The sequence below is a fragment of the Protopterus annectens genome, chromosome 2.part1, assembly GCF_019279795.1.
Source record: "Protopterus annectens isolate FY-2018-M chromosome 2.part1, PAN1.0, whole genome shotgun sequence".
NCBI classification, from domain to species: Eukaryota; Metazoa; Chordata; order Ceratodontiformes; family Protopteridae; genus Protopterus; species Protopterus annectens.
Window position 1 is genome coordinate 26,540,684 of NC_056729.1, and position 20,808 is coordinate 26,561,491.

The 20,808-nt window shown below is 36.3% G+C and overlaps 1 protein-coding gene across 1 annotated transcript in view; it reads left to right on the plus strand.

Annotated features, from left to right (window-relative positions):
• The window catches only part of LOC122793948 (alpha-1D adrenergic receptor-like), a 521,175-nt gene extending 501,383 nt beyond the window's left edge, over positions 1 to 19,792 (plus strand). Inside the window, exon 2 of the mRNA XM_044061993.1 lies at positions 17,535 to 19,792. Coding sequence (XP_043917928.1) covers positions 17,535 to 18,097 — 563 coding nt within the window. The 3' untranslated portion in view covers positions 18,098 to 19,792. The remainder of the gene's footprint in view (positions 1 to 17,534) is intronic.
• Positions 19,793 to 20,808: the final 1,016 nt, after the last annotated feature.

The window sequence follows — 20,808 nt, forward strand, 5'->3', positions numbered from 1 at the left end:
GAGCCTTTGCCAGTATCCAAAAGCCCAGAGGTGACAGGTGCAAGCCGTCCCTAGCGAAGCAACGTGGCTTGTCAAGCATGTCATCCCAGGCTGACAGACACTGGATCCCCTTTGAATAACACCAGAACTTTAGCCAATTGTTAAAATTGATATTTTTTTCTTTATACTGTGACATCATTCTTGGTGAGGGTAAGATGCTACTCAAGGTCAGGGTCATACCTGCCTGGGCTACATGATCAGAGAGCTCCTCTATATCTCTTTTCATGTAGTCCAGGGAGGTACATCTCAGGTCATTCACACCAGCATGGACAATGACTGAGTCATATTTGTACTTGCTTTGGAGTGACCTGAGTGCTTGTGTTATGTGGCGGATCCTGGCGTCTGACAGGCAGCTTACTGTGACCTTCTCCTTGTTCAGCCTGTTGAGTGGGACGTCAGTGTGTCTGACAATAGAGTCACCTATTACAAGTGTATCAGGTGTGTTGTTTAGCATTAAGGGCTGTGACTGTTTGGCACACTGACTTTGTGAAGTATGTGTTACACTCATTTTGCTTTGGGGTAGAGGTTGCTTGGATGTCTGCTTTGGAGGTCTCTGCTGCTTAGACAGATTTGTATTTAGAGCATCCATGTATGTTTTGGTGTGTTTATGTGTTTGGTTTGCTGATGTGGTAGGTCTATGTGAGACTGGATTTGTGGTGTGTGTTGTTACCTTCTCCTCCTGACTGGCTGTGCCAGTACTGCATTGAGAGAGCTTAGCCTCCAGTTTGGCTATATGGTTGCATCTCTCACATATATTAGTACTTGTTGGGAGGAGGAGTGGGTTGTCTGTGTACATGAGGCAGTTGTAACATTGCCTCAGGATTCCCAGATTCACCAGTAGGACTGGAAAGGAAACCAGCAACTGACCTTTGGACATGCCGGTTTAGTATAAGTAACTCCTTTATAACTGACCAAAAAGGACCAATAGGGGACGAGTACTACAAGGGAGTATATGAGGAAGTAGTGCTTTTAGTTTATTAGTGCTAACTTATATAATTGCTTGTATGAGCAAATGCTGGGTTTTAGGTTGAAAGTAGGGTCCTTACTTTGAGAGATAGAGCAGATCTAAGGGAAAAAGTGAAGAGTAGACTTTGTGGAGCTGAGAATGGTTTAAGCAATGCTGTGCTAAGCGCAAAATCATGCAAAACCATGCCAAAGCAGGTTTTTATACAGAGGACTTGAAAGAGCTAGAAATTAGCCCAAAACGGCTCCCCACTCCCACTGGTGAACAAAGAAGCTTCCTTCTATCCAAGTAAGGAAATGGGCAACACAGGAACTATTCTAAAGTCCAGAATACAGCAATGCCTGTATTAGGGACTATTCTAGGTCAGGAAAGGCTGGAAACAAGGATTTTTTTCTGTTTTTTCTTTTTTTACAAGGCAAACAGCAGAAAATGCACAGTAAATACTTAACACAGGCTAGCGCACTTGAGTGAGCAGCCTCAACAGTTAAATTCAAACAGAAGGCAAACTTTAAAAGTGCAGGTATGAAACTTGCAAAAACAAGCTTAAAACAGGCAATAGAGCAGATTAAACTCGCTTTTCAGTGAGAATAGATGGTCGCACAGGTAATAGCAGTAAAATATACTTAAATCCTGGTAGCAGTCACTCTTCTCGTCTCTCTGCTGCTAGCACCACACTGCAGGACCACGAGGAGCTGTTGCTGAGTTGGAACAAGTGAAAAACCGAGGCAAAGTGGGTTTTTATACAGGGGACTTGAAAGAGCTAGAAAGTAGCCCAAAATGGCCAATAAACTACAAGATTCCTGTGCTGAGATCACTCCTCCAGGGACAGATAGGCTGCTCAAAGCTCCCCACTCCCACTGGTGAACAAAGAAGCTTCCTTCTATCCAAGTAAGGAAATGGGCAACACAGGAACTATCCTAAAGTCCAGAATACAGCAATGCCTGTATTAGGGACTATTCTAGGTCAGGAAAGGTGGGAAACAAGGATTTTTTTGGTTTTTCTTTTTTTACAAGACAAACAGCAGAAAATGCACAGTAAATACTTAACACTGGCTAGCGCACTTGAGTGAGCAGCCTCAACAGTTAAATTCAAACAAAAGACAAACTTTAAAAGTGCAGGTATGAAATTTGCAAAAACAAGCTTAAAACAGGCAACAGAGCAGATTAAACTCGCTTTTCAGAGAGAATAGATGGTTGCACAGGTAATAGCAGTAAAATATACTTAAATCTTGGTAGCAGTCACTCTTTTCATCTCTCTGCTGCTAGCACCACTCTGCAGGACCAGGAGGAGCTGTTGCTGAGTTGGAACAAGTGAAAAACCGTGTCAAGGCGGGTTTTTATACAGGGGACTTGAAAGAGCTAGAAATTAGCCCAAAACGGCCAATAAACTATGAGATTCTTGTGCTGAGATCACTCCTGTATGGACAGATAGGCTGCTCAAAGCTCCCCACTCCCACTGGTGAACAAAGAAGCTTCCTTCTATCCAAGTAAGGAAATGGGCAACACAGGAACTATTCTAAAGTCCAGAATACAGCAATGCCTATATTAGGGACTATTCCAGGTCAGGAAAGGCGGGAAACAAGGATATTTTTTGTTTTTTTTTTTTCTTTTTTTACAAGACAAACAGCAGAAAATGCACAGTAAATAAAAAAACACAGGCTAGTGCACTCGAGTGAGCAGTCTCAACAGTTAAATTCAAACAAAAGACAAACTTTAAAAGTGCAGGTATGAAATTTGCAAAAATAAGCTTAAAACAGGCAAAAGAGCAAATTAAATTCCCTTTTCAGTGAGAATAGATGGTCGCACAGGTAATAGCAGTAAAATATACTTAAATCTTGGTAGCAGTCACTCTTTTCAACTCTCTGCTGCTAGCACCAGTCTGCAGGACCACAAGGAGCTGTTGTTGAGTTGGAACAAGCAATGTTTAAAATGTGTCCCTGGTTTTTGGGCTTTTGTCCCTCCCCACAATAAACTTTGGCTTTTTCCAGATTTCTTTGTGCTGCAAGTTCAGAGATACAACTGAGTGAGTAGATTTTACAAGGAGCTGAGAGCTGCAGGGGAGCAAAAGTTTAGTGCTGCTTATGCTGAGTCTGCTTGCATTGTTAATAGCACAACAGGTAGTATACTTGCTTTTGATGCAGAAGGCTGTGGGTTCTACTCCCACAGTAGATAGATGCATTGCTGATACTGTACTGTGTTGCAAAAGGGGTTTTTGTGGTTTTGAGAATAGCTCCCCCCCTTTCTAATTGGCCACACCCATTCCCATTGACCCCACCCATTCAGCTGTCTCCTGCAGCCCCTCTTTGATTTGAAGTCACCAGCTGCCACTGGGTAAAACTAGAAGCCTGCTACAATAAAATAGCTAGATATGCAGCAAACTCTACAATGAGATCACACCATTGCTCTGCCCTAAGGAAACTACACTGGTTAGAACTTCCCCATCTCCTACATTTTTCTCAGCTTAACATGGCTTACAAAATCTGCTATCTTTCTGCAAAAACTCCATCATTGCATGACTTGCTAGAGCCTTATTCCTGTAGAAAAATGTTGCAGTCAAACAATAAACCCCTCAAAAGAATCTCAACAGCGCGCAATCATGCTGGAGAATCCACCTACTCTCATTATATTGTTAAGATTTGGAACTCTCTACTTAGTAACATCACATCTAGCACTACTTTAACTAAATTTAAACAAGAGAAAAACAAACTGGATATGCTCCAATACCCGTGGGTTGTTCTGTAATGTAAAAGCCCACAGTCCGTTGTTGCAATATCATCATTGGTTTTATTGTCACGTTGTTAGTCATTGTATATGCTAGTACCTTTATTATTGTTTCTGAGGTTAGAACAGACATTTGTCATGTTTTTTAATGTACGTATTATGTTTTTATCAGCGTAGAACACCAAAGTCTTTTATATTCATAATGAGCTGTTTTTTTCGTGGCAAGTGTTCATTCTACATCTAACATGAATGTTTAGTTTTTATTGCCACATTTGTTGTTGTTTACCCAAGGTGCATATATAATGGGTTATTCAGAGCTTCTTTCGCTGTGATTGATATTTTTAAACTAGTGTTATATCAGTTGTCATTGATAGTTAATTTTAGATTCATTAAATAATATCTAGTAACAGCACCATAAACAGTAGGAGTTGAATGTTGTGGTTTGCATCACCATTATCTATTTATTATATATTTTTTTGGATTTTATACTGATAAATTGTGAGTTCATGATTTATTATAATTTTTTGATATACTCTAACGGTTTCATTGTTTGATTTTTTTAGAACGTTAATTCAGTCCATGAATATTAACTTGATTCAATATTCGTGGGTGTGCACAGTCCAACACTAATTAAATGAACATGTGATTTTTAAATCTTGTATTTAAGGTAACGGTTTGAGGGAGACACTGTTTACCTGTTTTTTCTGATGAAGTTGGAGTGTGTCCGACGAAAAGCCAAAATCAGTGCTTAAAAAATAAAGTTGGCTATTTTCTGAATTCTCGGACTGTGGGCTTTTACATTACAGAACAACCCACGGGTATTGGAGCGTATCCAGTTTGTTTTTCTCAGTTTACTGTTTTAACTAAATTTAAACAAGCACCAAACACCCAGCTTACCATTAAATGGCTCTGCTCTTGCTCTTCCCCAGACTGAAAAATCCTATAAACTCTTTCTTCTTACTAACACCTTTATCCAGGTTTTTGACTGTGTTTTTTATGTATTAAATATAACCCAATATTATTTCACATCCCCTTTATGTTATATATTTTTTATCTCAGTTATACCTTTATTTGTACACATTAGTTGGTTTCTAAACTATGAAAAACTATACTCTATGTACAGCTGTTTTTTGTTGTTGTTTTCTTTTTTGTAATCTTCCTTCTCTTTTATCTTTATTTTAAGACATCTTTTCTTTGTTCTATGTGGAGCTTTTCTCCCCTGGCCTCTGCTGAAAATGGACATTCTGTCCAGTCGGACTTTCCCAGTAAGCAAATGTAAAATAAATAAATAAATAAATGTAGTTGGGGATATTGTGAATGTAGTCTGCAGAACTTCTGCATATGTAGTGCTGTGTGTGTGTGTGTGTGTGTGTGTGTGTGTGTGTGTGTGTGTGTGTGTGTGTGTGTGTGTGTGTGTGTGTTAATGTTCACAGGGTGAAGCTGACAATTTAGTCCCAATACTGTGCATAATCTTAACACCTTTCAGTCTTAGGGATATTTAAGGTTTTGTCTAAAGTGGTGTATTTTCTGTAAGCTGGTATATCAGTTTCTGTTCCTCTTGTGGAATGGTTCTGGCAAAGGTAACCTTCAAAAAAATTAAGGAACCTCATAGTTTGTGAGGGGGTGTCATTGGACAATGTTTACATACTGTGACAGTTTGTGATCCTGCTGTGTTTTGTTTTTGATAAACATATCATTAGTATGGCTGGGAGGGTCCTTTTCCATTGTCCTGCCTAGTGCCCAGTTTGACCTGATCTGTCTCTGTATCTTAGGCCACTTGCACAAAACATCACCATATTTTCCTAGAGATATATATGCTGCTTATGGTATACATGCAACATTTATCATGCAATAAATAGCCCATCTGACACACTAAAGTAGCTACTATTCTTTATATATATGTGTGTGTGTGCGTGTGTGTGTGTGTGTGTGTGTGTGTGTGTGTGTGTGTGTGTGTGTGTGTGTGTGTGTGTGTGTGTCTGAGTGTGTGTGTGTCAAGGGGTTATGAGTGTGTGCTTTCCTTTCTTCATATTAGAATGATGTAATTCTTTTTCAGGACTGCATTCTTTCTTGGCTCTTGGTGATGAGATCATTGCACAGTCTGTGAACCTGTTTTGTTGTTGATTTGCAGATGTCTTCTAGTCTACTTCCAATGTGATGTAATATAAAAAATAAATAAATAATACTATACTTGAATAAAGGCACCATTTTCAAAGCAAAGTTTTTCTGTCTCAACAGGTTTGGTATAGTTATAAAATACAGTTATTATAAAATTATTAGAAAAGTAGTCATAATCGCAGCAGGTTTTTGTGATGTCTCAACAAGCATGACTTCAGTGGGGTTCCTTCTCTTCAAAATTGTGAAAATCCCTGGCCTACACAATCACTTACCTGCTACTCCCCCCAAAACACAGTTCCACCAAACCATAACTTTTTGTTGTTCCTTGTATACATCCTTAGACACTGTAATAATCACCTTGTTACAGTTTTTCTCCTGAATCCAGCTGCCAAACACAGTCACCTTTTTCTTCTTTTTGAGAATTCTTCCCTAGCATTTGTTTTTATTTCAGTCCTTATGATGTCTCTTCTTTGGTGAACTCAATTCTTTTATGGCTCTGCTTTACTGAAATCCAACTTTTAAATCTCATCTTCAGACACTACTTTATGAGGGATGGTTTCAGTTGCCTCAGCCTTAATATCCTTCCATCTGTCATCCACTGACAAATGGTAATGTGCCTTAGTTTGCCTTTGTGTATCCATAATGAATGCCATGTTACTGGTCACCACAATCAGTCTCTCAGGCTAAGGTAGCTCTTTTTAAGATTAGCATGCATGGCTGATCTGCATACTGTAATGGTTTTCCAGAAATACTATAAGCTTTTAAATGAACCTCACTCACACACACACACACACACACACACACACACACACACACACACACACACCATAAACACATGCACACACACTGTGACAAATTGAAATGCTGCCAGACAAGCTAGCTGGAATTTTGTAAATAATTATATGTCACTTGAAAATATTAATATGATTTATATAGAAATGTGACACTGCCAGCCCAGCTATTTGGAATTTTGTAAATAATTATATGTCCTTTGTGAATATTGATATGATCCATAGGATTGTCTTGCAGATGTAAGAGAACTGTGTGTTGTATGTGTGTTGAACAACTGGTGCAGAAGTGTGTGTTGGACCGTATGTTATGTACTGATCTGCAAGAATGGTAACCACGGTGTACCCTGCTGGAAAAGACCAGAAATGTGTATAAACTATATACCTGTGCAGATGTATGTTTTAATAGTATAAGTTGGAACATACACAGTTAACTTGCAAAACCTCAAGAAAATAAGTGGAAATTGTTTTATGATTCTGTTATCTCTTTTTCATCTCAGACACTCTGTCTTTATTTGGATGTTTTCCTATTGTCTTGAAACAGAAATAATTACTAGGTTTCAAAAGTGAAAGTGTTTAACTGTTTTATGACTTCCAGTTCTAGGCAAACTTCTGAGAGATATGTACCTCTGACACAGAGGTGTTAAATTGTAAGTTTCTGTTAGCCTAGAAACTGAAAGCAGGTGACAAATAGTGATGTCATCCAGCTAACCCAGCAGTAATGTGTATTATTAATTTAAGAACTGTCTCAGAGAATGAGTCTGTGCATTTCGTATCTGTCTTTGGACCTAGAAACATCCCACTTATCAGCACTTCTGCCTGGGTCTGGCTAATAGTAAGTAAAATGATTTCTCATAGATATAGATAGGAGTATAGGAAAGATTAGTTTCAATGTTTTCTGCATTTATTTGAGACTGCCCTGCAATGTTGTAGTATTTCCTGTGATTCTGAACTCTGTAGTCACTGTGCTTAGTTACTGAATATTGAATATTGTCTTGTTATTTTATTATTTATTATTAAATATATTTAAACCATTTAATTGTGGCTGGTTTGTTTAGAGATATTTAAGCTGTTAGAGAACTTGCATATGCATTTGGTGACACAGTATAGGCCACTCTTAAATAGCCTTGCAAGTCTTGGTCACAGTTACCATTTGGATAGTAGTAACATCACATGGTAGGATTGGTCACCCTTTGGGAAGGGCCTTATAGTAGCTGATAAAGAGCTGGTTGGTGGTAGTGATAACTACCTTTTGGTCTGGGCAGAATGGGTCATAGCTAGTAAACCTGTACCAATCTTTCCTAGGAGTGTGTGTGTTTGTATATAAATCAAATCTCAAAGTGTATGTGTCAGCTCCTTGGGCCGGGACACAAAGCACTGGTTGGACAGAGAGGGTGCTGGAGGTTTTGGCTTGACCGCTCAGCTAAGATCTTAACCCTAAAGCTGTGCCAGTGGGGAGTCTTACTGGGGATCTGGAGAAAGAGGGAGAAACCAGCCCCAAATGGACTATGATCTCTGTGTACTTTTAAGGGAAATTGTACTTTACTGTGTGTGTACTTGTCATCCTCCCAATGTGTACATCCCTCACTGGTGCTAGTGATGAGGATTAAGGCTCCTTGATTACTGGGCCAGTGCAAGGGTGTCTCACACACACACACACACACACATACACACACGCACACACACGAACACATAAACTCACACAAACATACACCCCCACACACACACACACACACACACACACACACACACACACACACACACACACACACACTCCACATTCTTGACTGTGCAGTTCTGATGCATCCTGTTCATATTCTCAGTCCTTAAACAGCATGGGATCTTTTATAACTTCTTTTTTTTAATCCCATAGAGTTTTAATCCCATAGAGCTGACCATCAATTGACCTCACTTCACCTTGATCACTGGGTCTACCAATCTCTCTTAGCTCTAACTAGAATTGAGGTAGCATCCTGGTATGTATCATACTACTGCAATGAATCTATTTTCTATTTCACTTCCTCAGCCCTCCGTGCACCCAGTAAATCCCCAATGGTGAGACATGCAATGAGTATCAGTGCTCGACAATGTCTCACTTCCACAAGGAGCTGACATTAGCCGAATGTTGCACTCAGTCCTCAAGCACCACTTTCTAGTAGTTTCCCTACTTTCTGTCAGGGTAATAGCATGTGCTACACTAATGACAGATAAACAATATTCCTACAGTATTACCATTTTGATCTGAGTGGTTGGAAAGAATATTAATGCAGTAGACATTTGCAGGGAACATTATAATCTGGTTTGTATTCCAGGTTGTCCTGTTCAGCGATAAACATGCAAAATCCACTTGATCCTCTTGCCAGCTACTCAGATAATATAGTCTCTCACTATCTGAATCTGCAACTTTATTTTCCATTGTGCAATGCTTCTTTTTTGTTTTAGTACAGTTTCTCCTAACTGCATCATGTTAGTTGCTATATCATCATTTCTAGTAAGATGTACACCTTGTCATCCATGGTTTCCAACCTATGATCCTTACTACCTGTCTATATGACCTCTCCACCTGTAACCACATGGTCTTTAACTTTAACATGGCATTAGAACAACATGTGTCTGTACATAGTTCCCATTGTTTCAAAGAAGACATAGATTTCCTTCTCAAGATGAGAAAAATTCAATGGTGTGAGCAAAAGCAGCTAACTTATTATATTAACTGTTTGTTGACTGGATCAGTCCTACTGGATCAGTGTCCTCTTTTCAGGTGAAATTCAAGTTAGTGTTCATCCTTACTAGGGGAGATTTTACCAGGTCACCAGGGTACATCCACTGATCTTTGGAGGAGTGGAAGTGAAGCACTATATGAAGATGCTAGGCTGTGCCAGAGGGCTGCCACTGCAGTTCAGGAAATTCCAAAATGGAGGTGAGTGTTGGAAAGATGGAGAGGGGAGCAGGTGGAAACTTTACTGAAGGAAGGAAGAAGAAGGAGGAAAAATAATTGCTACAGACTTAGAAACTGGAGGACTGGAGACATAAGTTCAGGTAAATTTGATAAAGCAGACAGACCCAAAAGAAGGTGAGGAAGTGATAGGGAGTGACAAGATGGAGAGAAGATTAGAGGAGGTAGAAACTGACAGGTTGTTAATAGAAGCAACAATTGGTGAAGATAAAAATACTTGAGGTATTCTGTGCTGGTGGCATAGTCAGTTTTAAGGGTTTACCATTGCAGCATGTTTTTAGTTGCAAGAAAGGATAGAAGGAGGAACTCAGAGGAGACAAAGGTGTGCAGTTTCTTACCAGGCACAGAGAAGACAACCAGTGGTAAGAATAAAAAGTAAAAATGATGGCAGTGTGAACACATATAATATTATAGATATCATTATTTTTCCATTAAGGTTTGACATTAAAGACATAGAAGAATTAATTCATTTGAAAGCTGAAATATTTTATGATATTTGAAAGATCTGTCTTGCTGGAAAATTTATGACTAGGACTAAAACGTGAAATACAGTATCATCATGGGAAGACTATTTATTTCAGAGCATGAGGCTACAACTATAAAAGAAAATAAATGTGTAGTTTAGGACTTCAGATATGGATAAGCATGAGCCATAACATTTTTTTCCTTTCACTATGTAGTAAAATACATGAAGGTAAAAATGTGTAATGAAAGAAGTGCTTGGACTGAGGAAGGGAAGTGTGGGTAGCAATGGGTGTTAAGGGGTCTATATCATCAGATCAAATGTTGAAAATCTCAAACGGTCTAAAGAGCGAAAATGCCGGAACTCAAACTCACCCCCTACTAAATATATATTCCAACTCTGAGATCACACTACAGTGAGGAAAGGGCAAATATTCCGATCTTCACTGCGATCTAAAAAAAATCACTTCGAGTTCTGGCATTTTTGCTCTTTAGAGCATTCGAGATTTTCAACATTCGATCTGATGATATAGACCCGATGTTAAGGATAGGGAAATGCAACATACTTCAAATACAATGATTGTGAATGGCAAGAGAGGATTTGTTAGATATTGGACCAACCTAAAGCATGCTATTTCTAGAGGTATAAAAATCATTTAGTGCAAGATTATAACAAATGAAGGTGTTGCCAATGTGGGCAGATGGTATATATAACAAAAAACATAGCCCTGTCTGTAGACAATATAAAGAATTTAGACACTTCCGGTTTGACTGTTCCATATTATAAAGAGTAGATAAAAAGTAAAACACATATGGGAGACAAACAGTAGAAATATTACTTCAGAAGATGCTGAAAGAAGAGAATGTGGCATGAAGAATGAAATACAAAAGAAGGTTAAACAATGAAGAGGTAGTTAGAGAAGAAATAACAGTTCAAAGCAAAATTATTAATATACAGGAAGAGAACAAATTAAGAATTTAAGAAAGTGAAGAGGACAAACGGGGAGAAATGGAGACAGGAGAATAACAATATAGTGAAACTTTAACTGGTGGCAGACTTATTAGAAGTAAAAAAAAATAATTAGATCTGGAAGCAAACCACATACAAATAAGGAAAAATATAATACAGGGATTTTAACATTAAATGTGGGCAGTATTAGAAATGATATAAAAGATTTGGTTGTGATAGATTGCAGTAAAAAATAAAAAAAAAAAAACAATGCTTTTGTTTAAGATACCAGATTTAACAAAGAACAAAAATAATACATGCAGTATGGGAGGGGGCATACCTCTCAACCATACCAAATTACTCATTTTCTACTGAGTTATGGGGTCAAAATAATGGGGTGCCACGATTCCCAAGTGGCACCCCTTAATTTCCAAATTTTCCCAGCTTTTTTTTTTGCATTTTGAGCTGACATCATCACGTGCACAATGACGTTAGCTCCGCCAGCCTGTTGGAACTGAGCAGAAGGGGCTCACGTGCACACTTTTCCAGCTGCTTTCTTGCCTGAGAAGAAAAACTGTTTGAATCTCAACTGGAAACATTGACTGTGGGAAGGAAGGATTTACTTGGATCTGCAAGCAGGTCAGGAATTGAATGCCTTGGTACTGCAGAGCTTGAGCAAGCATGCAACTTCTGAGTAAATGTGTTTTTAGGTATTATCTCGCTGCTGCTTGAATTATATTTGAGGTATTTTGTGTGTGAGCAGGTCGGGAATTGAATGCCTGAGTATTGCAGAGTTTGAGCAAGCATCTTCTGGGTAGGCGTGTTTTGAGGTATTTTTATTTTGTGTGTGTGTGTGTGTGTGTGTGTGTGTATGTCTTTGTGTGTGTGTCTGTAAATGCCCCAGGTGAATACACTTGGTAGCTAAAGGTACTCAGGCTCAAACCCTGTACCTTGGGTACAGGTAACAAGAGCCTAAAGTCCCTAGCCATCACCACTTGTAAATGTATGCATTATATTTTGTTCTGTTCCTCATAAAATCTGTGGTTTTTCAGCATTTTTGTGGCAAATCACTAAAGGATTGACTTCACTAATGACAGGCATTTGAATTTCAGACTTCATATTCTTCGGAAAATAAATGGTAACATAAGACCAGTATTTGAAATGTGTCCCTATTTTGGGGCTGTATTCCCCCATTATTAGCTCTTTCCAGGTTTTTTGTATTAAGACATTGAGAGCTATAGTAAGAAGCGAGAACTGAATTCACTAAATGATAGCCATTTAAGTTTCAGTCTTCCTATCTTTCAGGAAACTGCTGATTTGGCATAGTGGTATGTTGCTCTGACTATAGTGCACAGGGTCCTGGGTTCAAGACTTGGCAGTGAAATGCATGGTGGCAGCATAACATTTTATTATAGCAACTTTTCAAAATTATACAAGCAATGTTTAAAATGTGTCCCTGCTTTTTGGCCTTTTGTCCCCACCACACACGAAAAAACTGAAACTGAAAATAAGTGCCAGACGCTGTGCAAGATGCCTATGGCTTACACTACTGTCATTCTAATGTTGTGTATATATATATATATATATATATATATATATATATATATATATATACGCTCATGCTCCAGGGACCTAAACCTTGTCACCACAATAAACAGAACATGCTGGAGGGATAGATTCCTGTTCCAGAGACTTCCCATACTCTGGAACAAGCTACCCATTCATGTCAAGCAAAGCTCTTCATTGGCCCTCTTTAAGAAAAATCTTGACAACTGGATGGGAAATAGAAATTTCACCCCGGGGATCACTTCTGTGGCACTGCTTGACAGGGCCACAGGAAAATAATTTTCTTGGGTGGCAAAAGCCAGGGAACCTTTTTGGGTAGGCTTATATAGGCTCCAGGGCCAATAGCCTAGTACCTACCTATGAACCTATGAACCTATATATATATATATATATATATATATATATATATATATATATATATTTACATATATAAAATATATATATATATATATATATATAGTGTATGTGTGGAAGTGTACTTTTATGATGGAAATGTTCTGAATTGGGCAGTTTTGTCATTACTGGTTCATGCATTTTGTTTCATTGCCTACTGGAAAAATGTTTTAACAATAAATGTAAAATGCACTCTAAGTCTAATAAGTGTGCTGTATTATACAAGGAATATAATTTAATAAAGTCAGGAAGGTGTATCAAAGAACACATGTATGTGTCTTGTTTTGTGTGGAAGGGGTCTATGATTTGTAAACAGCCCAAAGGTAATCTTTATCCACCACTGGTTAGATGCATTTTCTTTGGATGTGGTGTGGGTTTCAATGCTGTTTCAATGAATGTGAGTTTCAAGGACAGAGAAGTTTTAATGCTAAGTCTATTTTCATTATGAGACAGTATTGCTTTGTTTAGCAGATGTCTATTAGTGTTTGTGCAGTGTGCTATAAAATGTAAAAATAAAATCCAAATAATCATTGTAGAAGTAAAGCAGTATGCATACACACATTAGTGTTTATGGTAAATGGGGTGAAATAGCCAAGTAGTGGGACATTGGAATGGCTGCAGGGGAACTCTGGTGCCATATGTTGGTTCTGTTCTTCAGTTTGCATTTGAAAGTTGGTATCCCTTAATTCCATTGGAGTGGGTGGGGTTACATAAGTATGTATGCAAATGTTATGTTAATCAGCATACAGATTTGTACCTATTTTTCATGGGCCTTGTCCAGATTTTTGATGTTTCCAGGTTGAGTGGTATGATGGGGGGTGTTAGGTCTGCAGGAAATGGGACATGTTCTGTAATAGTAATTCTTATAAAAAAATAAGAAATAAGAATTCTTAATGTAACAATAGAAGTATCAGGAAGAGTAATGCTGTGTAATATCAGAATGAGACAAAAATGTATAAGATTAATAGTGATTATTAGTATACTACTATGATGGATAGAAAGCAGTTATGTGAAGAAATTAAAAAAATATTGTGTTAGTAAATATATCAGCAGTGATGCTAGCAGATTTTAACTGTAACCTGAGAAAAGAAAAGGGAAAAATAACACAGGATATTAAGCTGTTAATGAAATTATAAAATATGGAGTGTGGAGAACTAAAATTAGTAAAGAATAGAGAATGAACATATAAGAAGGGCATTTTAAGACTAAAATTGATTATCCAGCTTACCATAAAGATATTAAAACAATAACAGGTAGAGTACATAATGCAGAAATTTCAGCTCATAGAGTAGTGTGGGCTGGAATAGGAAAACAGCAAAATAATACAGGATTGAAAAAGAATAAAGTAATTAACTGCAAAGTATAAAAATAGGAAGATATAACAAGAGAGAAAGAAATATTATGGAAAGATTATATGACAATGAGACCATTTTATAAATACTGGATAGAATGGTGGGTAGTGTATCAGCAGAAATATTTGGGAGTGGAAAGAAGAATTAAAAAAAGTTGGATGAAATATAAAGTTTTTTTTTGGAATTATGAGAAAGAGATAGAACAAGGATGTGACAAAATAAGGGTATAGAAAACTAGATACATGACCAGAACTGAGAAAATGTAGAAACAATGTTATGTATGCAAATATTTTTTGAAAGGAAAGAAAGTAGAGGTTTCTCCATATTTAGAAAAATAAGTAAGAGTAAGAGATGGAAGGATGGATGCTATCTTAGATAGCAAAGGAGACTAAAATACAAATAAGAGGATATTATGGAGGTGGTAGAGAATTGGGTAGGAAAAACGTAGAAAAAGAGGAAATGGATGTGCAAGATGAATGGAAAGTTTTAAAAAATAAGGATTTTTTTTAGAAAATTATATAAACACAGAAGAAAGAGAGAAGAAAATAAAATAATGCAAGAAAGAAACAATGCCAGGATGATATAACCTATCAGCATTATAAGGAAATGAGTAAAGATGAAAGAGATGTTTTTTAAAACATATTAAATAAATGGATGAAGGAACTTATAATGAAAGAAGACATGTGTGGTAAAATTATATTGATTATATAGAAAATTATGAAAGATGAATAGGAGAATAAAATTAAATTATAGAAGTTAAAGTAAGTGATGATATAAAAATAAAAAATGATATAATATGATTGTTCATTGTGTGTGTGCGTATGTGTGTGTGTGTGTGTGTGTGTGTGTGTGTGTGTGTGTGTGTGTGTGTGTGTGTGTGCATGTGTGCATGTGTGCATGTGTGCGTGCATGTGTGCATGCATGCGTGTGTGTGCGTGTGTGCGTGTGTGCGTGTGTGCGTGTGTGCATGTGTGCGTGTGTGTGTGTGTGTGTGTGTGTGTGTGTGTGTGTGTGCATGTGTTAAAATAAGATGAGGAAAAGACATTAAAAGACAGATGAAAAAGGTTCTAAAATTTTTATGAAGCAGATATTTGAGGAATATTTATTAGACAAATTACTGGTGAAAGGCAATATAAAATATAAGATGATGGAGGAAAGAAAGATGGAGAAAGAAAATGTGTTGAATGTGTGAAGAGTAGGAGAATAAAATGAAATTATAGAAGTTTAAAAAGCACAGAAATGATATAAACAAAAAGAATAAAAAAATGTTAGATTAAAAAAAATAGAGATGGGGAGGATTTAAATGTACAAATATGAATGCTATAGTTGTTTGGTTGGCATAATGGTTAATGTATTTACCTCATAGACACAAGATACAGGGTTTGGTTCTGATTTTGGGGTTGGTATAATGGTTAAGGTGTTTACCTCCCAGACAAAAGGTAGTAGGTCTGATTCCTCACCAGAGAGAGAGGTTGGCATAATGGTTAAGATATTTGCCTTACATGCACAAGGTGCACAGTTTGATTCTCATATGTGTTAATTGGCTAAGTTTAAAATAGGCCACAATGGCAGTTAGTCTAGTACTAATCCATGAACCTATGAATCTGTTATATAAGAAATATATGATATTAATAAATAGGAGAAAGTATTGCTTGTGACAATATGGTTGCTGTGGAAAAATATGTGATAATTTGCTATATACCATGAAAATGGAAGAGGATTGTATACTAACTGAAATAAGGGGAAGGTTGTGGAAAAAAGGATGGACAGAGGGAAAACATAAATGAAAGAAAATCATTTAATTAAGTTCTTTTGTATTGATAACTTGTAAATAATTTTAAGTATGAATGTAAAAATGAGAAGTGCAAATAACTGATTTAAAGCTTTTCGTGGTATAAATGAATGTAAATGTTAATAAAGCACCACTACTCTAATTGAGGATGTTAAGAAGGCAATAAGGAATAGAAAGCGTAGATTGAAAAATATCATACTTTTGCAAGATTATTAATGGAAGCTAAGTTTAGCTAAGTTGTCTGTGTAGGAAAAATTTTTTATAAATTTATGGGGGAATGTTCTGTTAGGAAATTAGAGAGTAGTAGATGTTAGAACATTTTTTATGCAGAAGAGTTAACAAGGTGGAAGAATAGCTAGATAATAAGGTTCTAAACAATGTAACAGAAATAAGTATGAGAAGATTTTATATGGGTATTATAAACACGTTCAAAAAAGAAATTGTTACGGAGTTAGCTATGAAAATGGTTTTGTGTTATGTGGGAATTATGAAGTTCAAGATCAGATGAGGTTTTGTTTAATATTTTTAATAATATTATAAATCTAATGACAAAAATGGCTATGGAAGTAGGTGTGGGCAGGATAGGGAATTGTGGAATGTGTATATATGAAATTTAAATGTCAAAATATGTATAAGTATGTGTGAATTCGGTGTATATACTTTCTTTTAAATATTATGTAAATAAAAATACTTTTTTGTCAATAAATGCCCTGGGATCTTTCACATCTATCTGAGTTATCACCAACGTATTCAAAAAGGACCTCAGTTTAACATCTCATCCAAAAGCTGGTATACTCATGTATGCAGCACTCCCCATGCTTCATTACCAATAAACTAATGAATGCACCTGGTATGGGAAAAGAGTCCACAGCCTTTGATCTCAGGTGTGCTACCTGCTAAGCCACAGGACCACTGGTACTTGCACTGCCAATGTTTTTAGGCTTGGCAGCCCCTTTGCATGTCAACACTGACATCAGAAAAGCAATACTTCACATGCAAAAAATGGAGGTGCCTCTATTGGAGTCTCAATAACATATGTAACATCATTGTATATTAAGTCTAGTTTAAATCAGTTGATATTTTGGCAGCTTATATCTCTCTTCCCTTGTTTCCCCTCCTGTTTGTTAATTTCTATGAAAAGTGAATTTTTCAGCATTTTTTAGTATTTTGTTATTAAAACTGAATAGTAATTATCTATGTTTCAGATTAAATCTCTGTGTAGTGGTGGAACTTTAACTTTGAGGTAATTTAAAAAAAACAGCTGTTAAAAATAGCTGTTATAGTTCTACTACCATATTATGCATGAATATATAATATGTTTATGATGCATTTCATTCAGTAAAATATTATTACATTCATGACACAAATCAGTATATAATATACTTACAGTTTATCAGTTATTAATTTTTCGTTTATTTAATTTTGTTTTGTTTAGGTTCCTTTTTTCCTTCTCTAAAGCCAACAGGTCTGCTCTTCAAGGTAATCTTTTGGCTGGGATACTTCAATAGCTGTGTCAACCCCATAATCTATCCATGTTCCAGCAAAGAGTTCAAAAGAGCATTCATAAGGCTTCTGAGGTGCCAGTGCCAAAGGAGAAGGCGGCCTCTGTGGAGAGTCTATGACCATCAGTGGAGAACATCTTTCAACAGCTCCAGTCGTGAATCAGATGGTGACATCAAGCCTAGGTTTGCAGCATTCAGCAGTTCTTCTATATATAATTCATCAGCTTCTGAGCAGCCCATTAAAAGAAAAGCATTCAGCCTTGGGGGGTTGCACCTCTTCTCTCCTTTCCAGAGATCATCATCCCAGATTAAGAAGAAGATGAACAATCTGTCCATTAAAATTAGGAATGGATCAAATAAAAGTAATGTGTCCAATCACAATAAACAAGAAATTGAATCTGTTGCTATGGCAATCTGTAAAGACTTCACAGAACATACTAACCATGAGAGTTATGATGTATCTGGTTGCTATGGACTCAAGGAAACAGACATTTAAGGATAAAAGCATAAAAGTGGACACAGACATGTATATGGATGCACAAACAACAGCTAAACAGACCCGTGTTGTCAAACAGATCTTCAAAATGGTGCTTCAAAAATGTGTATTCAGAGCAACAGGAATATGAAGCTGGCCATTAAATGGCTTACAGTTGTATATCTGAAATGTTAGGCATTTTGTAACATACTATTTAATGACAGTGATATCAGGGAAATGTTCACATCTTCATCATTTCTATAAACTGATAACTCAGTGAGAGATGAACATCTGCAATGAAATCATTATATTACTACAAATGATGCATAAACCAAAGCATACGAGCTATGCTCACTTTTGTGATTCTTAATATCGTCATGATATTTAGCACTGATGCCATTTGTTATTGCCAATACTCAAAACAGTTATGATTCTTTACATAAATAAAATCCAAGCCTACAGCTTGACACAAACCTCAATTTGCATTCTATATATGACATTTCTAGGGACATACAGTTGTGGTATGAGGCTTAACTGAACTCTTGTATTATTGTATGATGGAACAGATTGTAAACTCTCATATTTCGAGCACTACTGCTATCTGCATTTCTTAAAAAAATCCAGTATAAACAATAATCTGCTTTTAGTCTGTAAAATAAATATTGTGTTGTTGTTCAAGATCGTTATCACTTTTACAATGTTATGACAATTCAATTCAGTTGCCAAATTTTAAACTGCTCATACTAAAATCTACATTGTTGTGTCTAGTGTAATGTGGTATATCCACTAACATTACAGATTTATAGTACTATATTCTGAACAATTCCACTACAGACCTTAATGTTAAAATACTGCTTCAGGAATTCCAAAGGTCTCATGCTTTATGTAATTTAATGAGTGTCATTCCAAAATGAAATATTAACACAAAGACTAAGCAGATAATTGTTACAGAATGATTATAAATTATCATAGTTTTAAAAGGATTTCATGCAGTATGCTTTCATGAGAAATGGGCATGTGGTCTCACTGATTTAATGAAAAAGATATGCACAAAATCCTTTTAGGTGATAGGCTGATAATGTTTTTAAGCATTTGTTTTAATGAAACACAGAGTTTTCTGTTTGTCTTCTTTCCATAATGTGTTATTACAGTTTTGCCAATAGGAAATGAATAGTTCTGTGATTTACTCCGTCACATGTGTTTACTTTGGCCTTTTTTTTTCACAAAACTTTGAATGTGTGTAATTAATATGTTGTGTCTCAAATAAAGCAGCAGGTAATATTATGCCTGTCACTAATCTGTTAACATTGTAAAGCTAGGCAAGCTAAGACATGCCACACTATGATTGCACAATATTTATATTTCTGAAAGGTTGCACTTGTATGTATGTGGATATGTGGAAAGTTGTCAGAAGGTGAGTTTTTTATATCAAGAACTTATGCATCATAGTAGTTTCCTTTGTAGTTGTGTAATAGTAAGGAATAATATGTATAAAATGGACATTGGAGAGAAGCTACTCAGCTCCTACTTAGCAGTGTAGTTTGGGAGGATGCTAAATTTAAAGGCAGGAAAATGTATTATATATTATTTTCTGAATTAAATGTTGCAATCTTTTTGTCTAATTTGTTACATTTGACAAGTTTCCCTTCATATAAAGTTATAAAGTTAAGCTGCAGTCTTTATACATTGGCCTATTTTGTGTTAACACATAATAAAAATTCTGAAAATATTATTTTAATTATGAGACTCTGGCATATTATTTTTGTTTTACTGCACCCTGTTTTTACACTTTTATGTTGCATGGGGGAAAATTATGACAATGATGTTAAAATGGAAATGATTACAGCGTATTTTTCATGTGTATACCATCTATATCTATTTATCTACTGTGTGTGTGTGTGTGTGTGTGTGTGCATCTTTCTGTTTTCTCTGTGTGATAAAAGGGTTTTTCCTTCTTCCTTTCTGTTATGTAATAGTTTCTTATATCTAATTTTCCCAGTGATCAGGCATCATCAAACCACATTTTTCTTGCTAATAGATTTATCTTTCTGAAAGAGCAGCAATTTTTAGCATGTTTGTTTGAAATAAGCTTCTATGAATGCCATTTTCTTCAATGAAACTTAAGGAAAATGCATTGACTGTAAAACAAAAACTGCAAACTATTTTTTGGGAGGGGCTCATAGACTTATGCAAGTGATATGCATTAATTCCCAATAAGAGCTGACACCTTTTCCAATGCTGAAAATGGGGCTTTTTATGTAAAAGTATAATATTCAGGAAAGCTATGTCCTCAGTCAGTACAAAGGCTTGGGTTTTACTCTGTTGCCAAAATGTATTCATTTAAGTTTGTTTAACGAGTAATACATGAAAGCACGTTTATGGGATTTCATTTTTTCCATTGTTTCATATCATATTAAACTATTTCAGATACAAATAACTGTTTTATTCTACTACAAGAGAAAAGCTTGGAAGTAGTTTTTATCTCACAGAACCCAAGTGTTAGCAGAGCACTATCCTGCATAAAGTGGAAGCAGTAGTAACCCTGCTCCTGGGTCCCTGCATACTCAAGGAAAATGTACAAATCCTATGGTGCAGCAGTTCCACAAAAAGCCACATTATTCAGTTTTCATTTGAGGAAATGACATTAATTTGAATGTTCTTCACTCAAGATCTCTACTGCAGCGGTAACCACTTGGTCTTATTCTTTCTTGAGAAAGCACTTTCATAATGTC